This window comes from Thamnophis elegans, chromosome 3, assembly GCF_009769535.1.
Source record: "Thamnophis elegans isolate rThaEle1 chromosome 3, rThaEle1.pri, whole genome shotgun sequence".
NCBI lineage: Eukaryota > Metazoa > Chordata > Lepidosauria > Squamata > Colubridae > Thamnophis > Thamnophis elegans.
Window position 1 is genome coordinate 140,544,250 of NC_045543.1, and position 13,376 is coordinate 140,557,625.

The 13,376-nt window shown below is 45.9% G+C and overlaps 1 protein-coding gene across 1 annotated transcript; it reads left to right on the forward strand.

Moving 5' to 3' along the window:
• Positions 1-155: 155 nt before the first annotated feature.
• Positions 156-3,768, forward strand: LOC116506673 (mothers against decapentaplegic homolog 3-like). The gene is made up of 3 exons (XM_032214517.1): positions 156-369; positions 666-810; positions 3,359-3,768. Exons 1-3 carry the CDS (start codon positions 171-173, stop codon positions 3,480-3,482), a joined length of 468 nt encoding a protein of 155 aa, XP_032070408.1. The 5' UTR covers positions 156-170; the 3' UTR covers positions 3,483-3,768.
• Positions 3,769-13,376: the final 9,608 nt, after the last annotated feature.

A 13,376-nucleotide genomic window follows, 5' to 3' on the forward strand; every position in this document is an offset into this window, starting at 1 on the left:
CTTTTTTCTTTCTTCTCTCTTTTCTTTCCCTTATATAAAACATTTAAGCAAGTAATGCAAGAAGTAGTAAAACTCAGTTCTTTCATTTAGTTTCATAACTGTGGCATGCTAGCTATAAAATAAAATTAGCAATCCAGCTGATTTTTAAATCGATACAAAAGGAGCTAAGCATGATGTCAGATGTTAACCTTCAGCATTTCTCTTTTCTCTGTTCCTCATTCCCCCATCCAGGAAGGGGAGTGCGTCTGTATTATATCGGTGGGGAAGTTTTTGCCGAGTGCTTAAGTGATAGCGCAATCTTCGTGCAGAGTCCCAACTGTAACCAGAGATACGGCTGGCATCCGGCCACTGTGTGCAAAATTCCACCAGGTGAGATAGGTGAAACCAAAGAAACAACACATTCAGTATATTAAAATACATGACCAGAGCTGTAAGGCAGATTTCTTCCAAATGATACTCTTCTTAGTGTCAAATCCTTATTTTCTAATCAGCAGAAACTTTGCCTGGGAATATTGGGGGATGAATTGCAGCATCTCCAAAAACTGTTTAATTTTTTTTAATGCTGCATAATCTTTAAAGGGATGGGTTCTATAATATTAACCCGGAGAGGATGCTGATAACTCGGCAGTAGTAAACCCCCAGCTGTCTTTTTCCTCTTCATATAGGTTGCAACCTGAAGATCTTCAACAACCAGGAATTTGCTGCTCTTCTGGCTCAGTCTGTGAATCAGGGCTTCGAGGCCGTGTACCAGCTTACCCGCATGTGCACCATCAGGATGAGTTTCGTCAAAGGGTGGGGAGCTGAATACAGGTACTTGATGGAGCTTTGAAGAATTTCCTTGTGGCAGGGTGGGATTGCCAAGCCTACATTTCAGGCGCAACCCTAGCCTTCTCACAGAATCTATCTGGTCTAGCCTCATACTTGGCATTCTCTTTGCATGCAAATTATGGTGTTTTAGATCAGGGGTCTCCAACCTTGGCAACCTTAAGACGTGTGGACTTCAACTCCCAGAGTTCCTCAGCCAGCAAAGCTGTCCCATATGTGCTTGACATCTTTTAACCTTTAGTTTTAACTTTAGTTCTCTAAAGTGCCAACCTTGATTGAAAGCACATAGTGCTGCAAAACAGTTCTTAATTTAATGATTTATTAAACAAATGCATACAGCCCCCCCAGGTCACACACATTTTTTTACGAATTCGTCGCATAGTAAAAATCCATAAAAAACAGCACCGCACCACCCTTATTAAACACTTTGATAACTTCCCATACCCCTACTCCCTTTATTAAGCACTTAAACTACACATCGGGGCTTTTCTGCTCTACTCTATGAATTATTATGTTATTCCGAAGAAAGAGAAAATGGAATCTTAAAATGTAATACGAAGGGTGGCACAGATTTTAAAGATAAACTGCCCGAAGTAAGTAGGACTTGCAATTTGTTTTGGAAAAGGGATAGTTGCTTTTTTTGCACCTAGATAATAAAATTGCTCACAGTTCAACTTGTGCAGTAGGACAGATACCCCCAAGGCCAGGCGGATGATAGGCAAAAGAAAAACTGCACGCGAGAGTCCTTGTCTCTTAGCAGAGTTGGGTGTGTATGTGTGGAAATAGGTTAAGTAGGGAATGGGTAGTTGGTACAGGTAACGGGAAGGGAAAGAAAAAGGCTCCCTTGATGACACAAGAAGAATTAAATTTGCCCTTTTGCCTTCTCATGAGCATTAGATTTGTAATCCCCTATGTCATAATAGGTAATTATCAATGGAGGGGGGGAGACATTTAGGTTTAGGTTTAGGTTTAATTTATTTGTATGCCGCCCTTTTCCAGAAGGGACTCAGGGCGGCTCACAACTCAAAAAGGGAGGGGAAATACAAACAGAGTTACAAAAAACATAAAAACCATACATAGTTAAAAGCACAACAATCATACCATTCGAAGTGGGGCAGCAAGTCTTTAGCCCCAGGCCTGTCGGAACAGCCAGGTTTTAAGGGCTATGCGGAAGGCCTGGAGGGTGGTGAGGGTACGAATCTCCACGGGGAGTTCGTTCCAGAGGGTCGGAGCAGCCACAGAGAAGGCCCCCTGGGTAGTCGCCAGTCGATTTATAAATTATACAATCACAAATTATTATTTCACCTTATAAAATTGGTCTTCCTTGAGATTTAGGTGAAGATAGAAGCTCCCTGGATCTCATTCTTGACTACCAGTGATACCTCCCTATGGCTTATAGGGGAGGCGTTGGCTATTTCCTCTTGAAAAATGTGTTTTTAAACTTATGCTCATCAACCTGGTGTTCCTGGTAGTCTCCCCCTGTTGCCGTTTCATGCCCTCTGTGATGGTTAGGGATTACCAACCAAGAGGCCACAAAGAGGTGAAAATTTGGTACCAGCAGTGCTGATACACGGTGGGTGGGGAAGGTGACTATGTTATTTCTTCAAGTCCTGGCCTGTAATTAAACTGGGTATGGGCAGTCCTTGACTTATGACCAAAATTGAGTCCAAAATTTCTGTTGTTAAGCACGTTAGCAACCGAACTTACTCTGGGGTGGGCTTCAAAAATTTCAGCAACGGGTTCTCTGCCCAATTGCTGGGTGGGTGTGGCCATAGTAGGCATGGCCTAGTCAGCCTCCTGCACCACGGTGGCAGTGGAGGGGCGCGTTTTCGCCTTCCCTGGATTCCGGAGGCTTTCCTTGAGCCTCTGGGAGGGCGAAAACTGCTCCTCCGGGCTCTGGAGCCCAGGAGAGGCAGTTTTTCCCCCTCCAAGAGCCTCCGTGCAGGCCCTGCACTTACCTGGCATCCAAAACAGACCACGTGGAGACTCCTGGGAGGGGTGGGTTGGGCAGGGCCAGCCAGGGATGGAATTTGGAGATTCTCCGAATCAGCCATAACATTAGCTATGGGTTCTCTCGAAACTGGGCGAACCCGTAGCAGCCCCCCCCTGAACTTGCCCCCATTTCAAAACTTACTTTTGCCCTATTTTTACGATCTTTCTTGGGCACGATTGTTAAGTGAGTCATTTGCAATTGGTTAAGCTAATAACCCAGTTGTTAAGTGCATCTGGCTTCCCCATTGACTTTGTCAGAAAGTCGCAAAAGGGACACTGCAACCATCATAAATATGAGCCAGTTCTTAATTTTGATCACGTGACCACAGGAATACCACAACAGTCACGAGTATGAAAAAAGGTTGTAAGTCAATTTTTTCCCCAGTGCCATTGTAACTTTGTAGGGGCGCGAAACCATCAGTTGTAAGTCAAGGTCTGCTAGGCATTCTGTTCGGCTGGTGTGTTGCTTTCGCAAATGCCACAAAGGCATTTTATTCATTCCTTCTCTAACCCCCCCCCCTTTTTTTTTTTTTCTTTTCAGGCGTCAAACGGTAACAAGCACTCCTTGTTGGATCGAGCTGCACCTGAACGGGCCCCTACAGTGGCTGGATAAAGTATTGACTCAGATGGGGTCTCCCTCAGTGCGTTGTTCTAGCATGTCGTAATCTCGGAGGGCTCCGAAGATGGGAAGTCCCGACAACGGCTCGTTCTGTCACAGTCAACGCGTGCGTGGTCTCCATGAACTGTTTTCCTAATCCCCAAAAAAGTTCTGAGAGAGAGAGAGTAGAGAGAAAGCACTTGAGAATCTCATCAGTTTTCAAGCACCTTGTGGATTTTGTTTCTTATACTCTGATACTAGGTGAAACGTTAGTGTATAGAAACACCTTCTCCTGAAGGAGGGAGGGACATTTAAAGACTTTTAATGGTGGTTTTTTTTTATTGGGTATATAAAATCGAGTGTCCTACAGGTTGACCAATAACATGGACAAGTACAATTAGCAATAGGCCAGGAAGCCTCTCCAAAGCGTGGCGCCGTTTTTGCAATCCTAGTTAACCGCGTCCACTGGTAGATGTACGGAGCTCCGGCTTAAGAAGACATCTCATAAAAGGCCTAAATACTTGGGTTCTCCATATTTTTATATTTTTGTATACATATTGGTTATGCGTGCAGGCTTTTACACTGCCCTCGAAGATGTGCTTGTTACAGAAAGCTTCCAGTTCCATTATCTTCAACTGCTGACCGTAGACACACACAGAGAGAGAGAGAGATTAAAATTTCGGGTTTTAATCACCTGAAAGCGTGGTGGAACCGAACGTGTTCCAAATAAATGGAATTCCTTCACCTTCCTCACTCCCTCAAACGATGAAATCCTGTTTGAATTGGGACATGCCCTGTCCATTCAGCAAATGCATCCGTTGCTGGCAGTCCCTGCTGCGGTCCTTCAGATTCGCTTTGTATCATTTACGCACTAATGGAGTAGTGTCATTGTAGGTCAGTTTGGTTTTTATAACCAATGAAACAAATCCAAATCACTTCCTAACCGTGAGTCAGTCAACTTTCTTCCTCGGCCCCCTTGCTGCCTCCCGGACATGAAAGTCTCCCTTATCCGTGATTAGTAGATTTTGCTCCCGGTTTCAAATCCTACCTAAGAAAGACGGCAGGATATTATTTGTCTCTGAGAACGAGATTGTCAGGTGCGGCTCGACTGATCGTTCTTTCCCGATCAGGAAGAGGGCTTGCATCCTCTTCCTTAAATGCATCCATCAGCCCTCTGTCTAATACACCATCGGATGTTCACAGTGGACCTGCAACGCCTGCCTTACTTCCCTGAAAATAGTATTTTTTTATGACGTGTTTGCTTGCTGGGCTTCTAAATCAAATCGACGAAGGGGAAGGCCGAGCAGGTGACTGCTTTCTTCTGTTATTTCCCCCAAGTCTTCCTGGAGTCCGAGGAGAAGGAAGGGCATGAGGAGGAGGAGGAGGAGAAACGAGGTCACCAAGCTTCCTGTTTCATTGGAGAGGAGATCCCTGCTCCACAATTTCCTTTTTGCAGGTGGCAAAACAGGCTTTCTGGATGGGTTGTACGGAAGGGACGTTTCACCAAAGGGTTTTTTTTTTTTGAATGATAGAATTGAGCCACGAGCACCCATGATGGGATCTTGCAGAAGCAGCGACGGCTGCAGCTTCTGTGGGTGGCTTATTGCTTGACCAAAGGAACAACCTCCACAGTACATGTTAGGGTGAATCTTAGGACACTCCTACACCTGGACCTTGCTTTAAAAAAAAAATATTTTGAATTATATTCTACAGATAGGTCTTTGTTGGGTAAGGGTTGGGAAAACTGTACAGAAGCGTTCTTCTGACTTGAAAAAGTATACATCTTACTAACCATCTTGTGATCTAGCCGTCTGTCCTCTTCGTCGTGGCAGTAGCCGGATTGCCTTTTGTCTTGTTTCTTTTTTTCTCTTCCCCTCCCCTCGCAACCAATGTCTCCCCCCCCCCTTCTCCAAAGGTTACTTTTCACTAGTCTTGTACTTCGTAAGTACACCTAGTGGCAATTCTAGCTTTGACAACTAATGTTTGGCCAGTGTTAAGCTTTCTAATCGGCTGCCTCAACCTGAAAGGCAACGAGGGATATTTTTTTTATGCCATAACAAAATAGGGCATAAGAAGCAATACCAAAAAAATTTGAAAACAATAACGCCGGGGGGAGGGAGGGAGGGTGGGTGGGAACTCAAGTGTGGGCCGGGCAATTCAGAAGAATGGGCAAAGAGTTACCAATTCGTGTAGTTTTACCAGTAGCCTCCTGTATTGGTAGAACTTGTAAAACTAAGAGGGAAGCTTTCATCTGTGTTGCATTTGCCTAATATGTGAATACACTAATAAAAAGTTTTAATTCTCACTTTTGTTTGTGTGGTGGTTTGGTGGGAAGATTCTAGTCAGGGGTGTCAAACTCAAGGCCCACAGACCACGTCTGGTCCATGGAGTGCTTAGATTAGGCCCACGGGGCTGCCCTGAAGAACTGAAGGACCCGTTCCGTGGTACTTCTGCCAGTGAAAACGGAGCTGGGGAGGGCTGGGTGCGGCTCTCCCGAGCTCCGTTTTCAGCTGCGACAGGCTCCTGAAGCCCTTTGCCAGAGAAGACTGAGCGTGGCTCTCCCGAGCTCCATTTTTGGCTGCAACGGGTGCCTGTGTTCCTCTGCCAGAGACAACAACTCAGGATGGCTGCGTTCGGCCTCCCGATCTCTGTTTTTGGCTGTGATGGGCTCCTGCAGCGTTCTGCCAGCAAAAATGGAGGTCAGAAGGGCTGCGTGCGGCCCTCCCAAGCTTTGCTTTAGGCTGCAATGGGCTCCTGCAGCCCTCTGCCAGCGAAAACGGGAAGTCAGCCTTCCTGAGCTCCGTTTCCAGCTGCAACGGGCTCCCGCATGCTGCCCTCCCGGGCTCTGCTTTCCCTGGCAGAGGGCTGCAGGAGCCTGTTGCAATCAAATGTAGCCCGGGAAGACCGCATGGAGGCTGCAGGAAGTTGAGCTGACCATACCCATTCGCCCCCCCCCCCCAGGTCAACCACAACCCTGATGAATGAAATAGAGTTTGACATCCCTGACTTGGAAAGCTCGGAATAAACGGGGGTCCTAAGGTGTGACGATCTGGGTGCCAGATGGGAAGAGAACTCCATGATAACCCATCTGGATATGATACCGTATCTGTAACTGAGCCAAGGCAGGTGGGGTTCAAGATGTGACCCCAGAACGTTTGTCTGAAGTGTCCCTTCGTCTCTCAGGCTAACCGTCTGAATTCTGGTGCCCCAGCATGGAGTGATGGCTGCCCTTTGGGAGCCTTGGAAAAGGGACATCAGAAGCGCTTGAGCAGGGGAAGGCTGTCAGCTCAATAAAATCATCAGCAGAGTCTCTTCCACCTCCATACAGTGAGGACGTTGTGTTTTTGATGTGATTTTTAAAGTTTGTGTGATAGAGAGTGGCCATATAAACTTCCTTGGGGACTTCAAAACCGTGCTCGACTAAAGCGCGCCCGATTAAACCGCGTCGCTGACGTCATCAACAGGGTGACAATAGCGAGCGCGGAGAAAAGGGTGTTTTAAATAGCGCTTTGAAAGCAAGCCGATTCAAGTTAAGGTAAGGGTTAGGTTTAGGGTTAGGTTAAGGGTTAGGTTTAGGGTTAGGTTAAGGGTTAAGGTTAGGTTTAGGGTTAGGTTAAGGGTTAGGATTAGGTTTAGCGTTAGGTTAAGGGTTAGGGTTTTAAGGGTTAGGTTTAGGATTAGGTTTAGGGGGTTAGGTTTAGGGGTTAATTTTAGGTTTAGCGTTTACAGCGTGCTTTTTTCTCCGCGCTGTTGTCGCGCTGTGATGACGTTAGCTACGCGGTTTCGTTGAGCACGCTTTAGTCGAACGCGGTTTTGTGGTGGAACCCTTCACTCCACCTAGTGGATACCGCAAGATTATGGTCAGAGGAAAATGGCAGATGGGAATGCTGGAATCTGCCTTAACAATCTTGGTGCGAAGGCTGGATAGAAATAGATGTTTGCTGTTAGAATTAAACCTAGCTTTATGACTTTTAAAAATAAACTAGCAAACATGGCTAAATATACTTTCCTCCTATTTTCCGCACAACAGTCCTGTGTGATGGGTTGGGCTTAGAGAGAGGGACCGGCCCAAAGTGGCCTAGCCAGTTTTCTATGCCTAAATCAGGACTAGAACTCACATCTCCTGGTGATTGGCTCAAAGTCTTATATTTTTGAGGTGCTGGAGGCGGCGAGCATAGTCACCTCATGGCTGCTGCTGTGTTGCAATATTTTCTGGGGAGGGCTTATTTTAGCGCATATGCTTAATATGCCCGATTAGGTTTATTATCCGGGGAGTTCTTATTTTCAGGAAAACAGGGTAGCTGGATGGTCTTATGCCCGTTTTGGGTTTTTGCAATGGGTGGCAGTTCAAAGTATCTGCTTCAAATATTTTTTTTCCCTTAGTAATGCTCCAATTAAACATTGGAGACAGTAAGGAAAGCAGAATCTCAGACCAAAAATCTGGCACATGTCTCTGCAAGAAGAAATCCTGACTCTTCTCGTTTCTGTGATGTTTCCATGTTCACAGTTGGACTAAAATGCCTGCAAATAATTGGTGTGCAGCTGCAACGGAAATCTACCCTTTAAAAAAAAATGCATAGGGTTTCCCAACCCGTTCTTTTTCCTTGCTCCATGTTTACAACATAAAAACTCCCAAATAGCTTTCCATAACTTCCTGATCTATTAGAAGAATTGTCCTGAGAGCAATTAGGGTTGGCAACTGTATTCTGCACCCAGATGAGCAATGCCTATTGTGACTGGAATTGAGCATGGAAAGGGTGGCAGGAGGGAATAGGAAAATCAAGGAATAGTTTTATTTACCTTTAATTGAATTCAGCGAAATACTTTCTCCATTTTTCAATCTGGGCATTGCCAGGGTGACTGCGTGTTGAAAAAGAGGACTCTTCCATTGAGTGCATCGGTGTGTTTTTGAGGTTTTAATGATCTCCAGGCTCTGGTCTGTTTTGGGATTTGTATGTGTTTGTGTGTGCTTTTGAGCTGTTTTATTTTTAACCCAGGTTTCCATTGCCAGTTAAGCTTGAATTGATGCATCCTATAAAAAAAATTCCTCCGTCCCCGTGCTGCTGGCATTTCTTTTAGTGCACTGCGGCTTGTTTGAAATGTCGACCTACAACCCCCTTGGATTTATAAAGAGTTGGCTTTGCTCTGATGAAGCCTAATCCCGAACAGACATTTTAACTGTGGAACTTGCGTTCAAGTGCAAGACTTGAGATAGCAAAGTTTGAAACGGTGAAAGAGCTTTTCCGATCTTGGTACACAACCAAAGAGCGATGACAATTTTAGTCCTACGCAGAACACCCAATACCAGAGTTGAAAGGTACCTTGGAGGTCATCTACTCCAACCTCTTGCATGAGCAGAAGTATCTATACCATTTCAGACAAGTGGTTGTCCAGTTTCTTCTTAAAAACCTCCAGTGATGAAGCAGCCACTTCTGGTGGCGAGCTGTTCCACTGTCCTCACTGTCAGGAAGTTTCTCCTTAGTTCTAGGTTGCTTCTCTCCCTGATTAGTTTCCATCCATTATTTCTTCCTTGCCTTCTGGTGGTTTTGGAGAATAGTTTGTCCCCCTCATCTTCTGACAAGCAAAGTCTATGGGGATGCACCAACATTTCCACGCTCTTTTGGTGGGGGGAAAGGTGCATTTTATACTCCGTTTCTGTAGCAGCAAAATCATTCTAAGCATCAAAACCTGAAATCAAAGTTTCATTTTTTCCCCCAATTCAAAGCAAAAAGTCTAGAAACGGTTTCCTAGATAAAAACCCTAGATAAATTCTTTCCTTTTATTAAAACAAGCCTGCCATTTTCTCCAACTGCACCTTCGCCGTCCATTCTTCCATTATGGGAATTACTGTATTTTTCAGACTATAAGACGCACTGGTGTATAAAACGCACCAAGGTTTTGAAGAGGTTAGTAAGAAAAAAAAGTTTTTGCCTTCCCTCAGACCCCAGCAGCCCTCCGCACACTTTAGCAGGGCCTGGGGCAAGGCAAAAACTTCCCCGTTTTTGCCTTGCCCAGCCCTGCTGAAACCTGCAGGGTGGTGCGGAGGGCTGCAGGAAGGCAAAAAAGTCTCTGTTTTTGTGAAAAACGGCCCATTTTTCACACATTTTGCACAAAAATGGGGGCATTTTTGCCTTGCCCCAGCCCTGCTGAAGTCTGCAGAGGGCTGCTGGGGGCTGAGGGAAGGCAAAAAAGCCTGTTTTTGTGAAAAACGGCCTGTTTTTCGCAAAAACAGGATACGTGATAGGACTTTGGGAGGCCAAAAATACACCATTTTCCACCCGGACGACGGTTGCAGCTTCCTTGTGCTCATGTGATCAAAATTCAGACGCTTGGCAACTGACTCATATTTATGACGGTTGCAGTGTCCCAGGGTCACGTGATCCTTTTTTGCGATCTTCGGACAAGCAGTCAGTGGGGAAGCCAGATTCACTTAATGACCGTGTGGCTAACTTCACAACTGCAGGGATTCACTTAACAACGGTGGCAACAGAGGGTGTAAAATGAGGCGAAACTCAATGAATAAATGCCTCCCTTAACGACATAAATTTGAGGGGCAATTGGGGTCATAAGTCCAGGACTACATGCAAAAGACTCTTGCCGTTGTCACATCGCAACATGTTCCTGAGAAAAGCATTTTACTTATTTATCAGATGTTCGTGCTGCTTTATCTAGTCTGCAAATAAAATCGGTTGATGATATCTGATGTAGGGAAACCTCAAACAAATAAAATATTTGCCCATCCCACAAAAATGACTCTGGGCAGCATAGAAGGACTGAAAATAACCATCTAACCACAAATGCTGTGCCTGAAGTCACAAGTGCAAACCAGTGGTGGGTTTCAAATTTTTTTAGAACTCCTTCTGTGCGTGTGGCCTGCTTTGTGGGTGGCTTGCCAGCCATGTGACTGGGTGGGCGTGGCCAACTTGTAAAATGTGGTGAGACTCACTTAACAACGCTCTTGCTTAGCAACCAAAATGTTGGCTCAGGAACTCTGGCATTGAAATGTGCAAGTCTTAAAGCTGTCAAGTTACAAGACCCTTGCACCCCTAATCCTATAGAAAAAAAAACCCAGGGGTGTTCAAACTTGACAGCTTTAAGACTTGTGGACTTCAACTCCCAGAATTCCTCCTCTCGCTCTTCATCTTGATGATGGGCGGATGGGCGGGGGGAGGGAGCTGGAACCGGTTCTAAACGGCACTGTAGATTTGTGGATACAAGAGGTTAGAACAGGCAGGAACCCTCGGCAAGAGCCGAGGTGGCGCAGTGGTTAGAGTGCTGTACTGCAGCCACTTCAGCTGACTGTTATCTGCAGTTTGGCTGTTCAAATCTCACCGGCTCAGGGTTGACTCAGCCTTCCATCCTTCCGAGGTGGGTGAAATGAGGACCCGGATTGTTGTTGGGGGGGCGATATGCTGACTCTGTAAACCGCTTAGAGAGGGCTGAAATCCCTATGAAGCGGTATATAAGTCTAACTCCTATTGCTATTGCTAACCCATCTCTGGCGCAAACCCACATTAACCGGCTTTAACGGTAGAGCTTGGCTACCCATCCAGCCCCAAAGCCTGGAGGAGTAGCCCCCTCCCATGGAAGGCTAAGAGGATAGGGCTGTCCGTATCTTTGAAGGAATTTTGTTCTATGGGATGCTGTGGGTCTTGCCACAGAGATGGATGGCTCAGTTCTTGGATTCAACAGGATGAACCTTGAATGACTGTGTACAATTCAAGAGGTTGTGTTGTGGCCTGTGGAACGCAACCCCGCCCAGCAGCTGAATCAGATGAGGGAACGTGGGAGTCAGGGTTAGCATCAAGGCAATCTGAGAGCTCTAAGGCCCTTTAAAGATGTATCTGGTTTGGGACCAGGTTATCGAAAGGAGGGAAGGAAGGAAGGAAGGAAGGAAAAGAAAGGAAGAATGAAGAAGGAAGGAAAAGAAAAGAGAGGAAGGATGGAAAGGAAGGAAAAAGAAAGGAAGGAAGGAAAAGCGAGAAAGATGAAGTATGGAAAAAAGAAGGAAGGAAAAGGGAAGGGAGGGAGGGAGAGAGAAAAATAAAGGGAAGGGAGGAAAGAAAAGAGGAAAGAGATGAAGAAAAAAAGAGAAAAGGGAAGGAAGGAAAGAAAAAAAGGGAAAGAGATGAAGGAAGGAAAAAAGAAAAAGGAAGGAAGGAAGAAGAAGAAAGGAAAGAAGAGAGAGAGAAGAGAAAAAAGAAGAAGAAGAAAAGAGGAAGAGATGAAGGAAGGGAGTAGGAGAAAAGACAGGAAGGAAAGAAGGAAGGAAGGAAAGAAGGAAGGAAGAAGAAGAAGAAAGGGAGGGAGGGAGAGAGAAAAAGAAGGCAGGAAGGAGGAAAGAAAAGAGAAAGATGAAGGAAGGAAGGAAGACAAAAAGATGAAGGAAAGAAGGGATGAGGGAAAGGAAGGAAGGAAGAGAGAGAGAGAAAAAAAAAGAAAGAAAAGAAGTCATCTGGAAGATCTTATTCCTGCTCTAAGCACTAGGAAGAAAGCAATGGCAAACTACTTTGGAAATCTTTTCAAGAAAATTGCAGTGATTAGTCCAGGAAGTTGCTAAGAGTCAGCATTAATTCAAAAGTCTCTGCACACACACACCACACACACACCACACACACACACACAGGCACAATTTAAAAAAAAAAAACAGACCGAAAAACACTCTGCTCTCTGGACTGAACTGACAGCTCCCATACATTAAACGTGTCTCTTTCAAGCATAAGCTGCTCCTTTCATCATGCCTTTCTCTCGGAAACTTTTTCCACTGCCATTTTAAAATTGAATTTGGAACATTAAAAAAAAAAAAATGGCTCGAGTCTCTAATCATGGAAATTTAAATTGGGGATTGTTTAAACCCAGAGTCAAGCAGCCTCAGAGAGCGGGGGGAAGCAAATGAAATCCACATTTCATAAACAGGCATCTTGGAATTGCAACAAGCAGATCTTGGGAAAAGGGCTCTGGGTCCTTTGGAGAGGAGGGGATTCTTTCCACTTGATAAGCAGCTTGTATCGTCTGCTGAGCGCTGAGTGTGTCCTGGCTTTTGTTTTTGCTTTAAATCAGGGGTCCCCCAACCTTTTGGACCTCGGGGGACCACTAATTCATAATTTTAAATCCCGTGGATCACTAATATGATCTGCCTAATGACTGGCTGGGTGGGCGTGGCTAGGTTGGGGGGGTGTCATGTGACTGGCTGGGCATGGCCAACTCAATGTTACTCACATTGAGGGGCATCTCGCTGGCCTCTACTCGCTCCTCCCCTCCAAGCCCTCCTTGCCTGCCCGCCTGGACTCCTTAGGGCCCCAACGGGAAGCAGTTGTTGGAGCTAAGCAGCCACCATGAGAAGGGTTGGCAAAACAGCTCAGCTCAAATCGGATCTGACCGAGAAGGAGGCTCAGCAGAAGCACCTCACTGAGGACTACGAGCATAGGCTTTCCAAGCAGAGGGAAGACCTGCAGGATACAAGCCAGGGACCGACACCTGGAGGCTCAGCGGGCAGAGATGGTCAGCCAGTTCCAGGCCGATGCAGTCCCACTGGAATGAGGCCGTCCGGCTCTTCGCCACCAGTGGCTCTTCCCTCCAGCCTTCACCCAAAGCCCCTCACCAGGAGGCTGAAGCAGACCCCAAGTGGGAATTTCTGCTCCCCTCCGACCCATACAAAAAGACCCCAAAGGGGAGACTCTCGGCAGCAACACAAGCGTTCATTGCACGTATCCGTCCCAGGGGCCGTAGTTTGAGGACTCCTGATTTAGTGCAATATAGAAAATGCAAATAATTTTTCTGCAGACCACCAAAATTTTCTCACGGACCCCCAGTGGTCCACAGACCTCCGATTGGTGACCACTGCTTTAAATCACCATTGGAAGAACTCTATCCTTCTGTGAAACACCCAGAGACCTCAAAAAGACCATAGGCAAAAAGGGAGTATAAATTCAATCCTAGTATGGGTGGTCCTTGACTTATG